This window comes from Macrotis lagotis, chromosome 1 (genome assembly GCF_037893015.1).
Source record: "Macrotis lagotis isolate mMagLag1 chromosome 1, bilby.v1.9.chrom.fasta, whole genome shotgun sequence".
Lineage (NCBI taxonomy): Eukaryota > Metazoa > Chordata > Mammalia > Peramelemorphia > Peramelidae > Macrotis > Macrotis lagotis.
This window is the reverse complement of record NC_133658.1, coordinates 819,972,846-819,993,365: the sequence shown is the minus strand read 5'-3', so window position 1 is coordinate 819,993,365 and position 20,520 is coordinate 819,972,846. Positions and strand designations below refer to the sequence as shown.

General features: G+C 34.6%; 1 protein-coding gene across 1 annotated transcript in view; it reads right to left on the bottom strand.

Annotated features, from left to right (window-relative positions):
* Window positions 1-232: 232 nt before the first annotated feature.
* TYR (tyrosinase) overlaps window positions 233-20,520 on the bottom strand; it is a 113,466-nt gene continuing 93,178 nt past the window's right edge. Inside the window, exons 4-5 of the mRNA XM_074214755.1 lie at window positions 1,157-1,338; window positions 233-291 (exon numbers count right to left, since the gene is read on the bottom strand). Of these exons, the coding sequence (XP_074070856.1) occupies window positions 233-291; window positions 1,157-1,338 (241 nt within the window). The remainder of the gene's footprint in view (window positions 292-1,156; window positions 1,339-20,520) is intronic.

The following is a 20,520-nucleotide window of genomic DNA, read 5'->3' as shown; positions in this document are numbered from 1 at the left end:
CAGTACTTAGCCCATTGGATTTCATTGGATTGACATTGCAACATTCTGTGACCAACTGAGGGAAATAAATTGATTTATTAGGAAGTAAAATTCAAAAGGGCACTATAATCTTAGAGAAATTTTGTTATCTTGAAATACATATAGTGTAAAAGAATGATGAACTCATTTATTCATCCTTTCATGAAGCAAATATTTAGTACTTTCCAACAATGTGGCATGGAAATAGGACACATTAACCCCTTTGCTTGTCTAAAATAAACACCTTCATCTTGATATAGTTATGAAACAGTTCTATAGAAGGTAGAGAAAGGGTACTATGACATCTTATTTATTTCCAATCTTATGATTTTATGACACTTTCCACAAAATAGCTATAGTAGGAGTGATACTTCTGTGGATTCTCTCATGTAACTATCTATGGTTTTCAGAAATGGAAACAAGGTAATATGATCTGATGAGCAGCTTAAGAGTAAGAAAGAGCATTGGATTTGGAGTCAAAAAAAATTGAGTTTGCCTCTCAATGTTACTTCCTACCTGTGTGACTTTGAACAAGCTTCTTCGCATTCACATTTTCTAGGCTGAACTTGACTTATTGGAAAATAAATGAATACTATCTAAAGATCTAAAGGATCTCAGCAGTCCAGATCATTATTTTATAATTGAGGAAATTGGAGGAATAAAATTTGCTCAAGATCAACTTATTTCACTAGGAGGGTCAAATAATTTGCCTTAGGAAAAACAAGTAATAAATGCCAGAGGTGGGATTTAAATTAAGGGCCAGTGCTCATTCCATTTTATCAGGTAAACTTTAAGGTTCTTTCCAGTTCTAAATCTTGTGATTCTGTGATAATTCCAATCCTCATACTCAAGAAGGAAGATCTATATCAAAACATATAACTAAAGTCAGAATTAGTAGAGTTTAACATATAACGTTATTTTATTGCAATTGTTTAATTTATGACACTAGAGAAATAGCTGGAACTTCAAGATCTTGAAATCTGATAGAATTCATTTTTAATCAGATGAAACATGAAGATTATGAAGTCACCAAGGATTATACCAAAAAATACTGCTTAAGAGATGATTTTTGCAATTCTCTTCTCCCTCTACCCCCTGATTACATTACAATCAGCATATGAGGATAATGCAACATTACCTGGCTCAGCTAGGTAAGCATAATCATATCCCAGGTCTCTGGATGGAATAAAAAACTCTCCATTTGTATAGACAGGGATGAAAGGAACCATATAGGATTCACGGTTATGTCCAATGGGTGCATTAGCTGCAGGGTAAACATCTTGTAGTGGACGATGTCTTCGTAGCCATTGTTCAAAAATACTGCAGAGAAAACAGTGAATCAATCATACTAGTATATCCAATAAGCATTGTTTACCAAAGGGACAGCCAGGTGGAACAGGTGACATCACCAAAGGGATATTTGTAGATCAAAATACAAAAGATAATACAATATTTCAGATTCAAAGAAAAAAGATCAAAATACAAAATTTCAAATTCTATGAATATTCTTTCATTGCATAAAAATCCTTTTGACTCAGGAAAATACCATGCACATTGACCACACCTTGAAAAAATATTGGCAGAACATCTAAATGCAATATTTAATCTCAAAAACATTCATGCATTTGAAATAAACATGAAGAAAACTTTGATGGAAATGGCTTCACAACAGATGAACAAAAAACCTAGCAAAAAGGTCTGACTTTAGATCATGTAAAATGCTTATAATGATTATTGGTTGAAGGATAAATTATAAGTTAACAATTATAGGTTTCTTTAAAATGTAATTTTATTGAAAACTTATTTTTTCATAATCTAGATTTTCCTTTTATCCTTCCCTATTCAATAAAGTGATAACTAAATCAGATTTTTAAAGAGGAATGGAGAAGTGGGAAAAATTAGTAAAGTCAATGAAAAAATATCCCCAAATCTGATATTGAATGCAAGTAAACATATCAAATCTAACAATTACAAAGGAGCAAAGAAATTTATCTTCTCAGATTGCTTCCTTGGAACCAAATTTTTTATTTGTAATTCCATAACATCCAGATTCAATTGTTTAGTGATTGCTGATCTTTCTACCTATAGTGCATTCATTGTTTTCCTGGCACTGCTTGATTCACTTTGCATCAGTTCACAAAGGAAAAATATTCATGCTTCTTTACATTAATCATAATCTTAGAGCTCTGCAATATTCCATTATATTCATGGAGGTAGAGGAATTAAAGAAAACATTAGAAAATTTAAAGAGTAGTACAGTCATGAGTCTCAGGAAGAAAATTAATTAAAAAAACCCAGAGTTAAAAGATAAAAAAAAACTTAGAACTCTTAAGAGTTGGGAGAGTTAATTTGAAATATTAGTCATTGACTTGATCAACAATACTTTCACTCTACACTTCTTGGTTCCATATGTGTTTTCTATTACCACTATCCTTTTCTAATACTTTTCTTCTCAATCTCTAGAAAGAAAAGGAGAGCGAGCGAGAGAGCGAGAGTGAGACCGAGAGCGAGAGCGAGAGCGAGAGAGAGAGAGAGAGAGAGAATGAAAGAATGAAAAAAACTACCTTTAGATCAACAATATCAAGGGGAGGGCAGAAAAAAATATATTATTATAGAAGGTTACTCCCATCTCTTTCTCATAGCATCTGACCTTCATTGAGGCAAGACTTATGGATAAATTTAACTTACATGAACAGCACAAGATATTTCAAAATCCTATATAGGAAAATCTTTCTTTATTCCTCTCATTAGTCTGATCAAACTATTCTGGATACATTCTAGTTTCTTTAAAGACTAGGACTTTTTTGCCTCACATGGTCTAATGTGTGTTCTTAAGTTCTCTCAGGGTCATCATTTCTTGTAATTTAATTTTTCACATGTAGAGGGCAAATCACTTACCTCTCAAAGGTTTAGGCATCTCATTAGGAATACAAGTCTCATAGAAGGTACTGATCTGCATTTTTAGAGTTAACTTCTTCATTCAGGACTTTCCAACTTCAAGGACATTCTATATCCAGTTTTATTTTTCCTATTATTATGCAGAAGTGGAATGGGGTATCTCAAGAGAAAATGAGTTCTCCCTCATTAACAGTCTTCAAGTAAAAGCTAAACCATTTTCTGGAAGATCACCCTGCCCTGTGGGCAGGAGCCATATTTTATGCTTCTCTGTATCTCCCCTGGGGCTAATATGACTGTAACTTAGTTATTTAAATAAATGAATGTATTTCTTCCATCAGAGAATCTTAAGGCAATCTATCTCTTTGAATTTCCCAACTGAATAGACTATTACTTTAAGAAAGGCAAATACAAGACCCTCAGACCTTGTTATCTATAACTTTTCATGGCATAGCTAAATGATAACTAGATTTTAAATCAAAAGAGGTTCAAATTCTAGCACTGCTACTTAATATTTCTAGGGACAACTTATTTTACTTCTCAAATTGAAAGCACCCTTTGAAAATTGAGGTGTAGTAAAATGTGAGTTGAACTAGATCTCCAATGTTCTTACTAGCCTTGAACCCTATGCATACCCAAATCAATTAATTTCTATATGACTAGTTTTTCCTTAACCTTCCTTTCATGTCACATCACTAAATCTTGAGGGAAATTAGCCCAACCAATCAACAATTACTTTCTCCTTCTTCCTTTGTCATTTATCAACTCTATTATTCCTGTATTTATATTTCTCCCTATGAAAATTGATATTGTAGACATTCACTGATATACCTTTGTCAATTATGCTCCCCAGTTTTTCTGCTTGTCTGGCAGTTCATTTGGGAGGACTTTTTTGAGCTTTCCACTCTCCCAGTACTGACTTAGATATCTGAAATCCTGGTTGTTGCTCTTTACCTAACTCTATTCATCACTCAATCTTTCTTCATCACAATTTCTCCATCTTTAAAAGGAAGAGTATACTGTCTACTTCTTGCACATGATGGTCGTGAGGACAAAATTTGATGAAATGTCAATAAGTTTTGAAAAATTAAACACACAATAAATACACATACAACTTTATTTTTATACCCTCAAAACCTAATTAAAAAAATATCCTTGGTAGGTAAAGTCAAGATGTCTGGGTAAAGACAGAAGCTCACCTGAACTTCTTCCAAACCCCTCCAAATATCTTCAAATGGTGACTCTAAACAAATCCTACAGTAGCAGAACCTACCAAAAGAGAGTGTAACAATTTTCTAGGCCATCAACTTAGAAGATTAGCAGGAGCAGTCCATTTCATCAGAGTGAGAGAGGAGTCCAGGCTTTGACAGACCAGACCCACTCCTAGCAAGCCAGGAGCAGACTCCAGAGTGACTGAATCATTGGCAGCAGTTTTGGGTTCCAGACCTTTCAGTCCACTAAGGTTAGATACAACTTAGAAGGTCACAGGAAAGGTTTGTTATTTCTGAGTGAGGATGGAGCACAGTTCAATGCAGGCTTCACCAGCACAGAGGAGGCTCCAACAAGCAGGAGTAGACCTTGGGAGCCACTGAATCAGTAGTGGCAGAAGCTGCTTCTAGAGCTCTCAGCAAACAGTAGGTAGGGGGTTTGAACGCCTGGTCAGATGGAGATCATGGAGTCTTCTCACTAGCACTGAGGTAGGATTCTGTTGCTTTGTCCATCCTCCAGGTCACAGTTCTTGGTGACAGTCCCAGGGTGAGGAAAAGCATGGCACACCAGAGCTTGTGGTGTCAGAGGATCAAGGACCCTCATCACAACTCCAGGGCAGTAAAAAGTGCTTGTGATCACTCACTGAGAGCTTTACAGGTCCGGACAGTAGTAAACTTGGGAGAACTTAAAAACTACAGGAGTATCTATGAAAATAGCTGCAAAAAAGGTTCTGTAGCTTGGAAGACTATACCCTCCACCCTGGAAGCAAAGCACCACTTCAACAAAGAGTTAAAATCAAGTAATAGGCTGGAAAAAATGAACAAACAATGGGAAAAAATTCTGACCACAGAAATTTAATATGGTGACAAGGAAGATAAAGACAAACACTCAAAAGAAGATAACAAATTCAAAAGTTCTACATTCAAAGTCTTCAAGAAAAAAAATTAATTTGACAGAGGTCATGGAAGAGCTCATAAAGGATTTTGAAAATCAAGCAAGATAGGTGAAGAAATTTGAAAAGAGAAATGAAAGTAATTCAAGAAAGTCATGAAAAATGAGCCAGCAGTTTGGTAAAAGAGGCACAAGAATAATGAAGAAAATAATATCTTGAAAATCAGACTAGGGAAAATGATAAAAGAAGTACAGAAAGTCAATGAGGAGAAAAATGCCTTTAAAAGCAGAATTAAACAAAATTCACTAAAAAGTGTAATTGGTTAAATGGAAAGGGAGATATAAAAATTCACAGAAGAAAATAATTCTGTAAAAAATAGAACTGAATAAATGGAAGATAATGGCAGTGAGAACTCAAATAAATCAAATAAAACAAAATCAAAAGAATGAATATATATATATGTAAAAATATATATATAGATACATATATACATACATACATATATGTGTATGTGTAAGTATATAAGACAATGTGAAATAACTCTTTGGGCAAAAAGCTGACCTAGAAAATAGATCCAGGAGAGATAATTTAAAAATTCACAACAAAAGTCACAACAAAAAAATAGCCTAGATATCATCTATCCAGAAATTATCAAGGAAAATTGGCTGGATGGTCTAGTAGTAGAAGGTGAAATAAAAACTGGAAGAATCCACTAGTCACCTCCTGAAAGAGACCCCAAAATGAAAACTACCAAGAGTATTATAGCCAAATTCCACAGCTCCCATGTCAAGAGGAAAATACTGCAAGCATTCAGAGAGAAGGAATTCTAACACTGTAGTGCCTTAGTCAGTATAACCCAAGATTTAGCAGCTTTTATCTAAAGGACAAGAGGGTTTGAAAAATGAAACTTTGTAGAGCAAAAAAATTAGGATTGCCAGCAAGAATCACTTACCCACCAAATCTAAATATAATTGTTTAGGGGGAAAATATTTCATGAAATAGAGTGCTTTCAAGCTGTATTAATTAAAAAAATACCAGATCTGAAATTTTGACTTTCCAAATACAAGATTGAAGAGAAACATAAAAAGGTAAAGAGGAAAGGGAAATCATAAGGGACTTAATAAGGTTAAACTGTTTACATTCCTACATGAGAAAATGATACTGGTAATTAATTATCTTAATAATAAGTAAGTTCTTCCATTATTGGGGCAATTAGAAAGAATATATATATATATATAGATAGATGGATAGATAGATAGATAGAGGGCATAGGTGTAAAATGAATACAGTGATGATATCTAAAAAAATAAATTTAAGGGGTGAGAGAGGCATGTATTGGGAGAAAGGGAAAGGGAGAGATCAAATGGTACCTCACATAAAAGAGTTAAGAAAGAGCTTTTGCTGTAGAAAAAAAGAGGAGACATGAGGGGAGTGAATGAACCTTACTCTCATCAAGATTGGCTTAAAGAGGGAATAATGTTCACACACAACTAGATATGGAAAATTATCTTCTCCTCTAGGAAAGTAGGAGAGGAAGAGGATAAGAGAAGGGGGGATGGTAATAGAAAGTAGGAAAGATTGGAGAAAGGAATTGTCAAAAGCAAAATACTTTTGAAAAAGGACAGATTGAAAAGAGAGGGAATAGAATAAATGGGGGAAATCTAGGTTTGAGGGAAATAAGCTAGCAAAAGTAACCAAAAAAATAATTTTTCAAAAAGTTTCTCTAATAAAGGTCTCATTTCTCAAATATATAAAGAACTGAGTCAATTGATAAAAAAGAAGAGTCATTGACCAATTGATAAATGTTCAAAAGATATGAAGTTTTCAGCTGAAATAATCAGTTATCTAAAGTCATATGAAAAAGTACTCTAACTCACTACTGATTGGAGAAATGCAAATTAAAACAATTCTGAGGTGTTATATATACCACACCTATTAGATTGGCTGATAGAACAGGAAAAGAAACTGATAAACAATGGGAGGGATGGGGGAAAAAATGGAACATTAATGTGTTGCTGGTGGAGTTGTGAACTGATTCAACCATTTTGTAGAGTAATTTGGAACTATACCCAGAGATCTATAAAATCATGCATATCCTTTGACCTAGGAAACACCACCACTAGGTCTGGTGATCAAAAGAGATAAAACAAAGGAAAAGGATTTATATGTACAAACTTATTTATAGCAGCTCTTTTATAGTATCAAAGAATTGGAAATTGAGGGGATGTGCATCAATTGGAGAATGGCTGAACAAAGTGGCATATGTAATTATGATAGAAAACTATTCTGCTAAATGCAATGATGAGCAGGATACTAAGGAAACCATGGACTTGAATGAACTTATGCAAAGTGAAATGTGCTGTGTATAAAGCAAAGCAATATTTTTAAGGTAATCAACTTAGAAATTTTCAGCAATATCATCATCCAAAACATTTCTGAGATTAATGATGAGAAATGCTATTTTTCTCCAGAGAAAGAACTGATGGTATCCAGATACAGACTGAAGCTATCCCTTTTTTTATTTTCAATTGAATTGTATCAAATCAGCATGCATTTTTAAAAACTGTGTATGTGCTAGGCACCGTGCTAAGTTAGGCACCATGCTAAGTACTGTGATACAAATAAAGGCAAAATTAATGGTCCCTGCTCACAAGTAAATTACATTTCAATGTGAGCACCTCTTATCTTTATACACTATTCTAAGGTTATAAATATTTTCTCATTTGATAATCACAGCCTCCATAGAAAGAAGGTGCTCTTATCCCCATTTTACAAATGAAGAAACTGAGGGGCTAAGGATAAAAGGGATAGAGTGATGGTCCCTAGCTGTGTGATCCTGGGCAAAGTATTTTAATATAATTTGTTTCAGTTTCCTGAACTCCAAAATGAGGATAACAGCTCCTACCACATGGGATTATTATGAAGATCAAATGAGATAAAATTTCTAAAGTACTTGGCATTGTGCAAATTAGGCACCATATAAATATTTATTCCAATTTAAGTGATCACACAGCAAGTGATTGAATTGAATTAGAATTGAAGTTTTCCTGACTCCAGGCAAAGCACTCCAATTACTGATTAGTAGGCACAAGTAAACACCTATGTATGTAAGAATTCTGTACAGTGTAAAGTGCCTTTATTGATGCGTTTTCTTTATATGAATTTGAAAATAACTTCTTAAATTGCTATTATAAATTGTTTTCCTTATATTTCTTGAATTTGGTTGTTAGCTTGATTTTTATTAAAAGATCACTTATAATTGACATGATTTTTCTCAAAATATTACTAGGCAGAACAAAGAGAAGCCTAGACTGGGAATGAGGAGAGCTAGATACTGGGAGTAGATAGTTACTAACTATAACTTTAACCATGGGCAAGTCATTTTTCTTCCATGAGTGACAGTTTTCCCAACTATTTTTAAAGTGTGTTGATTGATGATCCTTAAGGATCTAGCTCTGACATCCTTTGGTTCTTTGACTTTAAAGGAAAATCACTACGTCTATTCCAGTTACCCTGCTAGGAGGCATCTAGGTGGCTCAGTGTATAGAGTACTGAGCCTAGGAGTCAGGAAGACTTGAGTTCAAATATGACCTCACTCACTAGCTGTGCAACCCTAGGCAAATCACTTAACCTTTGCCTTGATCAACTGTCAAAGGAAATCTGAAACCATTCCAATAGCTTTGCTAAGAAAAATTCATATGGGGATTATGAAAAGTGAGACATGACTAAATAACAATCATCATATTAAATTTAGAAAGTGACTTAGAAATAGTTGTTCATGTAACAAGTGAATACCCTAAAAGTCTAGGTACAAGTAGTACATTGTCAGTGAAGAAAAATCCCTGGTAGGGTCCAGATGAGACACAGTCTCCTTGTGCCAAAAAAAATGAAAGTTTTTTACATAGGGAGGCCAAGAACATCAATCCAAAGTACCTAGAGATTTAATGGATGAAAACATTAATGTGCTCACCCATCTAATCAACCTTCTAAAATGAAGGAATTAATCTTGATTAAACTCTTCATTGGTGGCTCTCATCTTTAGTTAATTTCATCAACCCATGTCTAGAATGGTGCTTGTCAGAATACTAATGCCTGGCTAAGGTAATCAGAATGACATGTTAGGAAAATTATTTCCAAAAATAGAATTCATTTAACACCTACCTAGATATTCACTAAAATTTTAAATTTCAAGGAAAGGCAAAATGTAGATGGGAAAGAAGGGATATACATATATATAAATTTATATTTATATGTATACATATTAATATAAATAATATGTAGTATATGTAAATAATTTTAAAACTACAATTTAGGAAATGATTTTTCAAATTAATGAAATTAAAATTGAACCTATATATATATATATATATATATATATATATATATATCCTATCAGATATATTACTTAATCTCTCCTGTACATGTCCAATTCTTTGCAACTTCTGTCTTTAATGTCCTCTCTGTTTTCCTCATCTGAATTCCATTTCATATTTAAAGAGCATCTTATATATCACATCTTACAAGATGCCTATCCTGATCTTCACCCCCTCCCCACATATAAAATGAACTTTGATTCCCTTGGACCCCCCTATTTGAGCTTCTCTTATGAATTCTCTCAACTCTTTAAAAATATTGTATCTATGTCTGAATATGTCATATCTTTTTGTTAGATTGTAATTTATAACTAGGCAAAGATCATGTCTTGGTATAACTCAGTCTTTCGGTAGATTTTGGTCTTTCTGAGATCAGAGAATTTCTATTACTTTTCTTTGTATTTCCACCACTCAACACAGAATTTGGTCCAGAATAGAGTCTTAATAAATGCTTGTTGCTTTGGTTTGACTTGTCATTCTCTCCTCCTATTAAGGTCTCAGTTGGGGATGAGGTATTGCTGTGCACTCAGGTAGCACAATCTGTTGCTGTGAGCAGGGCTGGAAAGGGAGAGAGCTTTGTGAAAAGAGTCATATTTACACATAAGAGGGTAAAAAGGCTGCTGTGAAAAGGGCCTTTCTTGACTCGACTTCACTCCTCTATTATGTTACAAATGAACAAGCTATGAAATGAAATAAAAAAATACACCCATATAATGAACCAGCAATATTGAGAACTATTTCAGAGGTAGAATTTGGGGTTCTGAAAGCAGGAGAATCACAAATAGGAAAAAAGCAATTGAAGCAGAAATCAGTGGTCCAGGTTCTGCAGCCCCCCAAACAACTGGTCATTAACCCTTCAGGAGGAGCTGATTGGAATAGCAAAGGGAATGTTCTTAGCTCCTAGTGAAAGGAATTGTAAAGGTGTGAGTCTAAGCATTTATATTATGTCTCTGGAATTTTTAGTTTGGCTATATATGCATGTAATGCATGTGTGTATGTATGCACATGTGGACACACTACACATATCTATAGTCACATGTGCATGCATGCACACATGCATATATTTGTAAATACACACAAAAGCATGTACACATGTAAGCACACATGCAAGTATGTATGTACATCTACATTTACAACTTCCTGGATCTGGGAGAAATATTGTATACTCAACACAACTGGTTGTCATTTTAACAATTTTAATATTCATTTTGCTTCTATGAGAAGGAACAAAGATCTGGGTACTGTTGCACTTTATTGGATTGACATAATGTTATGCTAATATGGCTTCATTGAAATTTATCCTAAAGAAATTCTATTTTCCCTAGTGGTTTAAGTCTGACCCTAGAGATTAAATAGTGTATAGAGTCTCTATCCCTAGACTAAGGATATATGGAGTACTATTTAAAAAGGGGTAGTCAGGTTTTAGAGATAACCAAGTCTCACAGAGCCAAAGTTTGACATTAACCTTGAGTATCCTTTGGTGTTGGGGGGAAAACGAACTTTGAGAGTCAGATTTTCAGATCTTTGTTGTATTTATTGAATGGAATCAGGAAAAAATATCCAGAATTGCCTGTAGCATTTAAATCTAAATTTTATCTTTTACAGTATCAGATTTGTACACAAGATATGTTAAATAAATGTTTTTAATTAGATTGAATTGAACAAAGTGTCACCCTATTTTAAAGATCAGATTGCTGGGAATCAGAAAGGCAAAGGAATTTATTGAAAGTCATATGATTGGTGCAGCTAGATGGCACAATGTATAGAGCACCAGCCTTGGAGTCAGGAGGGCCTGAGTTCAAATGTGACCTCAGACATTTAATAATACCCAGCTATGTGACCTTTGGCAAGTCACTCTAAATTCCATTGTCTTAAATAAAGAAAAAATTTGAAGTCATATGATCATCATGATTTGAAAAGTATTGAATCCCAGTTTTTTGTTTTTTTTTTTTAATCTGGAAGGAAATTTAGGTATCACATAGACTAACCCTTTGAAACAGGTCTAGAAAGAGATTTAAAAGGAATAGCTTATTATGGAAATGTGCTCATATGTTTTCAAGCTGGGTAAGTTCCAAGTTTCATAAGTAGTTGGATTCAAACTATGCTATTAAGTCATTTCCAACTTTGAAGCAACTTATCAGTAGCTAGTTTAACAGAGACAGGTATACCACAAAAATAGCAATGACACAGACCTATATACAAAATACCTATTTCATTTCTTCATTGTGACACACGTGATAATATAAAATAATGAGAAGGCTGATCCACTTGATTTTTTTTCTTTTATACTCTCAAGCAAAGGAGGTATATTGTTTTTAGCATGGGGTGGAATAAACAGTCACAGATCCCTGTCACATTTGAGCTTCTGTAATTGTTTTCTCTTTCCTGGAAAATGATCTTTGGAGTGGAAATCTAGAACAAAACCATAAATAGGCAATAGAAACGCAACATAAATGAAGAGATAGAAATAAATTATCTAACTATTCTAAATGAGTGCAGATCACCAGTCTCCAAATAAATACATCCTAAACCCTAAAGAAATTGGCAAATATTTTTGCTTAGATATCATTGATCTTTGCAATAAAGTGGTAGTGGTTAAATCCTACAGGACTGGTGGGGGGAGTGGGGTACATATGCCAATTTTCAAATAAAGGGATAGGATGAAATCATTAAATAGTGAGCTTGACTTCATGGCGGTGATCCAATATTACACTCATTATCTCATCAATATGTATACTCCCTTCAGTGATTCATATTTCAACACATCCATGCCTGTCCATCCTATGTAACTTTTTCATAATATCCAATAAATTCCCAAAAGGAGATTCAAATCAATACCTAGAAATCTTGCTTGTGATCTATCACTCTTACTTTTTTGATCACATTCTTTCCATTCCTTCTTATTTCAGTCATTATTTCTAAGGTGTAACAAGCTACCATGAGCCTACTATGTGCCTCCTCAATGCCTTTTGCCTTACTCTAATTAACTGGAGAATACAGTAATATAAAACTCATAGGTATACAGAGTCATTGAGTGAATTTTCAAATTAAGAGAATGGACCTTCTTTTTGTGGAGAAGCTTATAGTCATTTGGAAAACAAACCATTTTTCAACTTTCAAAAGTCAATCAGACTTAATTTCCATTTCAATTCTGGTCCAAATTAATTGTCTATATCTTTCCAAGATGCACGTACCAATAGGCTAATTATGGGTTTGCCATTGTTCTATAATTCATAATCTGAATAAAAAGGCCTCTTTCATCTATGTTTTCCCTATTTTGATTAGAACAAACTCTTCCAAATGAATATGAATTATATTGCATGAAGTCTGAATGTTCAAGGCAAATAGAATTGGATCATGTCTTCATGTTAAAGTTTCCCTCCTCTATGTGAATTTTGTGGTGAAGTTCTTTGACATCATTGATAAACAATGTAAACTAGCATATTCCAGTTTTAATCCTTTCTTAATATGAGTGGTCAAAAGATCCTTAAAAAAAGTTAGGTTTTATTTTTCAAGAAATTTTGTTCAATTTTGATATATAAATGGCAGACACTTTGTTTACAGAATCATTAAGGGAGCATTTTATTCTACTGAATGAAACATTTTTATAGCAACTACCACACAGCATTTAGATCCCAAGAAACCCCCTAAGTCTGAGGCAGACAGAGTGTTAGTGTTCTTCCTAATAAGGGAAAGGTCTGTGTGAATAGATGCATCTATGAACTATCAACTTGATCAAGTAAAAAATTGAAACTTTGCAGAATTCTGCAGGCTGCTAAATACCAAAATTCTACCAGAATTTCCAGTACTAACTTCAGGTTGTTGGCCTAAACAATTATTTTACTTGGAGTTACATTAAGTCTTTCCTGAAACACAATCCCATCCCATCCCACCAATCAATCTGATTAACTTTTATATATTTTTAATGACTTATATGTGTGTGTTGTATATATGGATGTGTTCATAAAAGTTTGTTATTCTTTGTTATCAAAGGGAAACAAAATGACATCGCTATGTTGATGTCAAGGTACAGTGTCCAACTGAGACTGATCAGACCAATAAGAGCTATGAAGGCTCTACCACAGATCAGTTACAAGTTGTCCACATGAACATTTGGATTGGAGATGACTCGAAATCTGTGCATCTCATGTTTCTTTTGAGCTACTGCAATTCTGCTCCTGTCATAAAGTATAGAGTGTATTTTTTAAAATAAAGAGTATATTTTTTAATACAGGCTTGCCAAACTGGGCAGTCCTGTCTCAGTGTCTCCTATGTCTCACTGTTGATTCTAATGTTCTTCAGAGAGATCTTGAGAATGTCTTCAAATCACTTCTTCTAAGTTTCATATGAATGCTTACTTTTTGTGAGTTTTCTTCATAAAATAGTTTTTAGACAAAGATATATTTGACATTAGAGCAATATAACCTGTTGGAGTTGTGTTCTCTGCAGTAGAGTTTGAATGCTTGACAATTTATCTCAAGAAAGAACTCAAGAAAGAAACCTTATCATGCCAGTGATTTTCAGAATCTTCTTAAGAAAATTCAAATGAAAAAGATTCAGTTTCCTGACATGGTACTGCTATACTGCCCAGGTTTCACAGGTATACAGCAATGTGATCAGTACAATAGCTCTGTAAGTCTTTAATTTGGTAGGCAGTCTAATATTTTTTCTCTCCCACACTTTCCTTCAAATTCTCATCAGCTCTGGATATGCATGCATCAGCCTCATCATCTATACATGTAATACTGGAAAGTAGCCTATCAAAGTAAGTGAACTTATCCTCATCATTTAGTATCTCTCCAGTTGCCAAAACTGATGGCTCCACATATGAATAGTACAGTGATGACCGGTGGAGAGCCTCTCTTTTTTTGGTATTAACTGTTACGTCAAAATTAGCACAATCAGCAAAGAATCAATCCACACTTCACTACATCTCAGCCTCAGAGACTGCATTGAGTTTGCCATCATCAACAAACAAAATACTATGCACCAATTCTCACTCCACTTTAGATTGACCTGTAGCCTTTTCAAGTTAAGTAATTTATTTTTAGGGTGGTATGGGTATCCTCATTGAAGGTATATGACAACATTGCTGAAAGCATCATGCTAAAAAATTCAGGGGCAAGCTCATAGCCTCTCTTTACTCCACTGGTGACTGGAGAAAAGAGAGAACATTGTTCATTATCCAGAACCTGGGTAAGGAAGGCATCAAGAACCTGGCATATAATACTGATGAACTTCTCCAGGCAACCAACTAAATTTTGCCATAGTTTTCCACATAACCTCATGACTGACGGTATCAAAGGCCTTGGTCAGATTGATGAAGATTTTATACAGGTCTATGGCATTTCTCCTGAAGTGAAGGATTAGCCTATTAATGAGGACTCTGTCAATAATCTTGCCAGTAATGACTGAGAGAGGAAAGACCCCTGTGATTGTCAAAGGAAAATCTATTTCCTTTACCTTTATAGGTTATGGACAATAGAGGCATCTTTGAACTCTTGGGGAATAATCTCCTCTTGTCATACAGTTCAGAATTTTTTTTTTCAGCTTTTATATGAGTAGCGAAAGCCCTGTCTTGTAAATCTCAACTGGAATAGAATCAGCTCCATGTACTTGGCCATAAGACCAAAGTCAAAGGTCCAAAATCTCTTTTGTGGATCAACTCATCATCTTTGTGACTACCCTGACAAATCTTTCCTTATCACTTTTCCTACATAAATGCCCCTGCACAATAAAAAGCAACGTAAGTTCCTTGAGAGAAAGAGCTGCTTTTTAAAAATTTGTATCCCTAAAACTTTACATAGTAGTTAACACATAGTAAGTGATAGATTATTTTTTATAATTTATTTATTACCAAATATTTTCACTTATTAATTTTTATCAATGAAGAAACTGAAGTGAAGAAAGATTAAGTTCTCTTGAATTCCTGCTTCTAGGAAAAGTGTAGTCCATCTGAGGCAGGATTTGAACCTTAATCTTTCTGACTCAAAGTCCGCACTACCCGCACTACTTATGTTGTGGCATCTTATTTCTCAACAACTCTCAGAAATAGCTAGTTAAGTTTTTCCTGCTTCCCAAATTCTGCCCCATTTTCTATCTTGCGAACATTCAGATTTAGGGAAGAGGAGGGACTTTACCAATGTAACATCACTGTTAAGTGATAGAACCAAAATAGCAGGTATTTATTAAGTGCCTATTACATATGGTACTTTGTCAGGCACTGGGGAGACTGGAACATGTTTCTTTTATTTGTGATACTAGTGAGGTGTAGAGAAATTAAATACAGATGTAAGTGGGATATTGCTTGATAACTATATAAAAAAGTTTAAAACTTTTGTTTTCTTCCAGCATTAGGGGGCAATTCTTTCATGGCAGTATTTGTATAACTAGTGCTTAACATAGTATCTTATGCTTAGTAGATACCTAATGTTTATTGTATTATATTAATAGGAAAAAATCCCTAAAAAATTGCTAATGAAAACTGTGGGATCAATCATTACAGACTAGAATATCAGTAGACTCTGCCTCCTATAGAACTGGGAGGGAGATATTATCTGTGCTATTTATCTTCTTTCTGCATCTTAGTCCTCCCAATTGAAAAATGCGCAATATTTTGGTTTTACAAGAATGAGTTTTAAAAAATATGGGCAATTATATATAAACATTCCTTCTATCTTAAGGACCCCATACATAAGGACTGGCAGCCCATAGACTCAGAGCAGGGTTTTGACAGGGATCTAGTGTTTAACTCCATCCTGCTGTTCTCCAGTCAGTCTCTACAGGGGAGAAGGAGCCAGCTGCTGTGAAGTGTTCCAGAGAGAAACAACATTAAAATGGACTTTTGGATGTGTGTTGCTTGACTTGTCTGTAACAGCAGGCCCAGAATATCTCCCCCAGGGGAGTGAGGTCAATACCTGTGAAGTGCTTCAGAATGTGCTGAGTGTTACAAGGACAACCTGCACTCAGTGAAAAATAGAGCTGAGGAAGGAAGCACACACCCCGCTGAGAACATAGTCCTGCAAAGAAATATGGGAAATCGGCAAAACACAATTTCAACGTGTTTAAAGATTAAAAGGTCACAGAAGGGGAACTGGTTCATTGGCATGACTGGTCAATTATTTCTGAGAATGCATGGAAGGCCAAGAGATGTGCACCATCCTGCTTTTTGTGTTCTTTAATTTGGAGGCTATTATTGGGATTAATATTGCTTACAGTATCTCTATACATAGACAAATATATAGTGGGAAATATGATGATTTCTTATGGAGCAGTTTATGGGTCCCCAGACTTTATATTTCTCTTTTCCTTTTATGTCACAGCCTGACTTTCAAGAGAGTCAAAGCTTTCTTTTCTCTGGTCCATTATCCATACAGCTAGCAAGAGGAACTAAGTTCTAAAAGCATGTCTGGTAACCAGTCAGTAAATTATCAATTATTAAGGTTCTAATAAATACTATGTTAAATGCTGGGAACACAAAGGAAGATCATCAAAATTGCCTGCTCTCAAGGAGCTTGCAGTCAAATGGTGGAAATGACCTATGTAAAACAAGCTACATAAAAGACATATCGGAAGTAGTCTCAAAAGGGAGGTAGTAAGATAAAGAATGGAAAAGGATTATTGGGATGTCAGTTGAAGTTTAAGGAAGCTATGAGAAAGAAATGATGAAGGAAAGAGTTATAGGCATAGGAAACAGCCATCCTAAGTTGGATAATGGGATGTCATTTTAAAAAAATATTACATTTTCCCCCTTTTACAATGCAAAGAAAATTGTTAACAATTAACTTTTAAAAATTTTGAGTTCCAGATTCTTTCCTTCCCTCTTCTCATTTGTTATCTCTGAAACAGGGAGTAAATTCTAAATAAATTGTGTAATCATGTAAAACAAATTTCCAAATTAATCATGTCATGAAAGAAGCCATAGATCAAAAATGAAAAAAAATCACAAAAAATAAAATGAAAATAATATGCTTCAATATGCAGCCAGACTCCATCAATAGAACATTTTTTTTATCATGATCCCTTTGGAATTGTCTTGGATCATTGTATACTGACAATAGTGAAATCTTTCATAGTTGATCATTATACAAATGGCTATTACTATATACAACGTTCTCCTGCTTCTGCTCATTTCAATTTGTATCATCAGTTCAAATAAGTCTTGCCAGGTTTTTCTGAAATCACCCTGCTTGTGGAGGAACAGCAAGGAAGCCATTATTACAAGATGAAAGACTATAGTACACAGAAGGGTGTACTGATTAAGTAAAATAGAAAGGCAGGAAGGGACCAGGTTGTGGAGGACTTTAAAATATATATAATTTTATACTTGTTTCTGTAGCTTGCTTGGCGCCACTGAATTAATTGAATAGGAAGCATATGTGACTGATATTCAATTTAGTGACTCCCTATTGACCCCAGGATCAAATATAAAATCCTTTGTTTGACTTATCTTAATGCCCTTCAGAATTTGACCCCTTCCTACCTTTCTTTTCTTCTTACTCTTTATTTCCCTCCACATACTTTGTGATTCAGTGACACTTGCCTCCTGGTTGTTCCTCTGATAAGATGGTTTACTGTCCAATGCTGAGAATTTTCCCTGGCTATTTTCCATACCTGCAAGGCTTTCCTTCTTCAACTCTGTGCTCTGCTTTTCTATTTTCCTTCAAGTTCCAGTTAACACCTTATCTTCAATAGGAAGTCTTTCCTGGTTTCCCTTTAAGTCAGTGACTTCCTTTTGAAATAATCTCTAACTTATTTTTCATCTTGTTTGTACATAGTTTTTAATAAGTTGTCTCCATCAAGAGACCGTGATATTCTTGTGGGCAATGACCATGTTTCTTGTTTTGTCTTTCTTTGTTTTCTTGGTGCTTAACATAGCGCTTGTACATAGTAAGTTCTTTTAAAATGTTTGTTGGTTTGATATGGATATCTCCTCTCCATGCTACCTAAAATCCATCATTCTCATTTCCCAGCTCCTGCTAGCTTATCTTTTTTACTTTTCCAATTGAAATATAAACTACAATGATTGACAAAAAGAAAAGTCCTATATACATCAAATATTTACAACCATATTTTATGGTAGCAAAATATTGGAAACCAGGTAGATACCTATCAATTGGGGAATATGCAAACCCACAGTGGAACATGAATATAATGAAATAAATGATGATTATGATAAATTCAAAGAAGAATGGAAAAAGTCAATGGAAAATGAAGTCAGTAGAACAATATACACAAGTATAGCAATATAAATAAAAAAACTACAAAATAGTCAAAAAAGAATTTTATGATACTGCAGAGAGGAGGCATAATCCAAAAGAAGATATCTGAGAAGACATTTCTCCCTATTATTTTGCAGAAAAGAAAGGAGGTGTTCGTGGATATGGAACATTGTATATAATGTCAATTATTTTAATATATTGATTACTTCTCTTCAATTGTTTTATTTTCTTCCTTTTTGTTTTTATTTTGTTTTTAATTTTATTTGTTTAAGGCAATGCGGTTAAGTGACTTGCCTAAGGTCACACAGCAAGGTACTTATTAAGTGTCTGTGGTCAAATTTGAATTCAGGTCCTCCTGAATCTTGGACCAGTGCATATTAACTGTACCACCTAGATGCTCCTTCCTCTTTGTTTTTAAAGAAATTCTTTGTTTCAAAAGATTATTCTATGGCAGGGGGAATGGTAAAAAGATGCAGTCACTTAACTTTTAAAACGCTTGTTGATTTGATATGGATATCTCCTTTCCATGCTACCTAAAATCCATCATTCTCATTTCCCAACTCCTGCTATCTTACCCTTAAACCCTGATTCTTTAATGATTTTCAATTTAGAATTACCTCCCACCTTAAACCACTTTCTGGCTAGGCTATGATCTCAATCAAATTGTAGGAAGCCCCCAAAAAAACCTATTAAAGAATTTGTAGCCTTGGAGACTACTGGACAGTGGATAGAGAATCTGGCCTGGAGTCAGGAAGACCTGAGTTTAAATCTGTCCTCAGACACTTAATAGCTGTGTGACTCTGTGCAAGTCACTAAACCTTGTTTACCTCAGTTTTTTCATCTGTAAAATGAGCTGGAGAAGGAAATGGCAAACCACTCTAGTATCCGTGCCACACAGACTCCAGATGGAGTCACAAAGAGTCAGATACGACTGAAAACGACTGGGTCACTGAAAGATTATGTGAGATTGCCTAGGGTCACAGAGCAAGTAATTTTTAGGAGCAGGTCTTAAACCTAGATCTTACTCAATCCAAAGTCTCAAAATACATTCTTCACAGATAATGTTAGGGGAAACTATGGACCTTCTCTTTATATTTGAAATGGCAGCACACTGGGTGTTACTTTCCTGTATAATACTGAGAAATAATGAAATCATTTCTCCAGCAACAGTTGGAAATTTGAGTTAAAAAAAAGCACAAAGCACTTTGAGATCACAAATTATCACTGTTAAGTGACTGAAAAGAATGAGCCCAGCTATAAATGACTTAACAATTCAAACACATCCAACTGAAATTGTGGAGGATTTCAAGCATACAACTCAGCACCTCCTTGGTGTGGGTGGACGGATGGTGAGAAAATTCTGTGGGAGTGGACGAACAGGAGGGAGTTCAAAGCAAATTGCAATCACTTCAGCACATAATGAAAATTTGGAGTAGAACCTGAACTCACAGTAAGAGCCAAAACCCTGGGGGAAACTGAGTGAAAAAAAATAAAAAAATGCAAGATAACAAGCAGTTTGAAAATATATTTCAGCAGCAGAAGCAGTCAAGAAACTGGGATATGGCATTATTTTGCTGTAGTACCAAAGGTATGTTAGGAAGAACACTGGATTTCATGTTAGAAGAGTTGAATTTGAGATTTGCTATTTCTATTTATTACTTGTATGATGTTATATAGGTCACTCTTTTTTGAATTACTCTTTTTTGAGCCTGTTTCCTCTTATACAAAATGAGAAAAATTGGACTAAGACATCTATTGTGTGGTAGAGAATATTGACTTTGAAATAAGGGCATCTGGTTTCAAATCCTGGCTCTGGCACTTACCTGTGTGACCTTGGATGAGTTCTCTAGTTCTCAGTTTCCTCATCTATAAAATACAGGATGCCATGAAATCTTTAGTAAACCACCAAGGC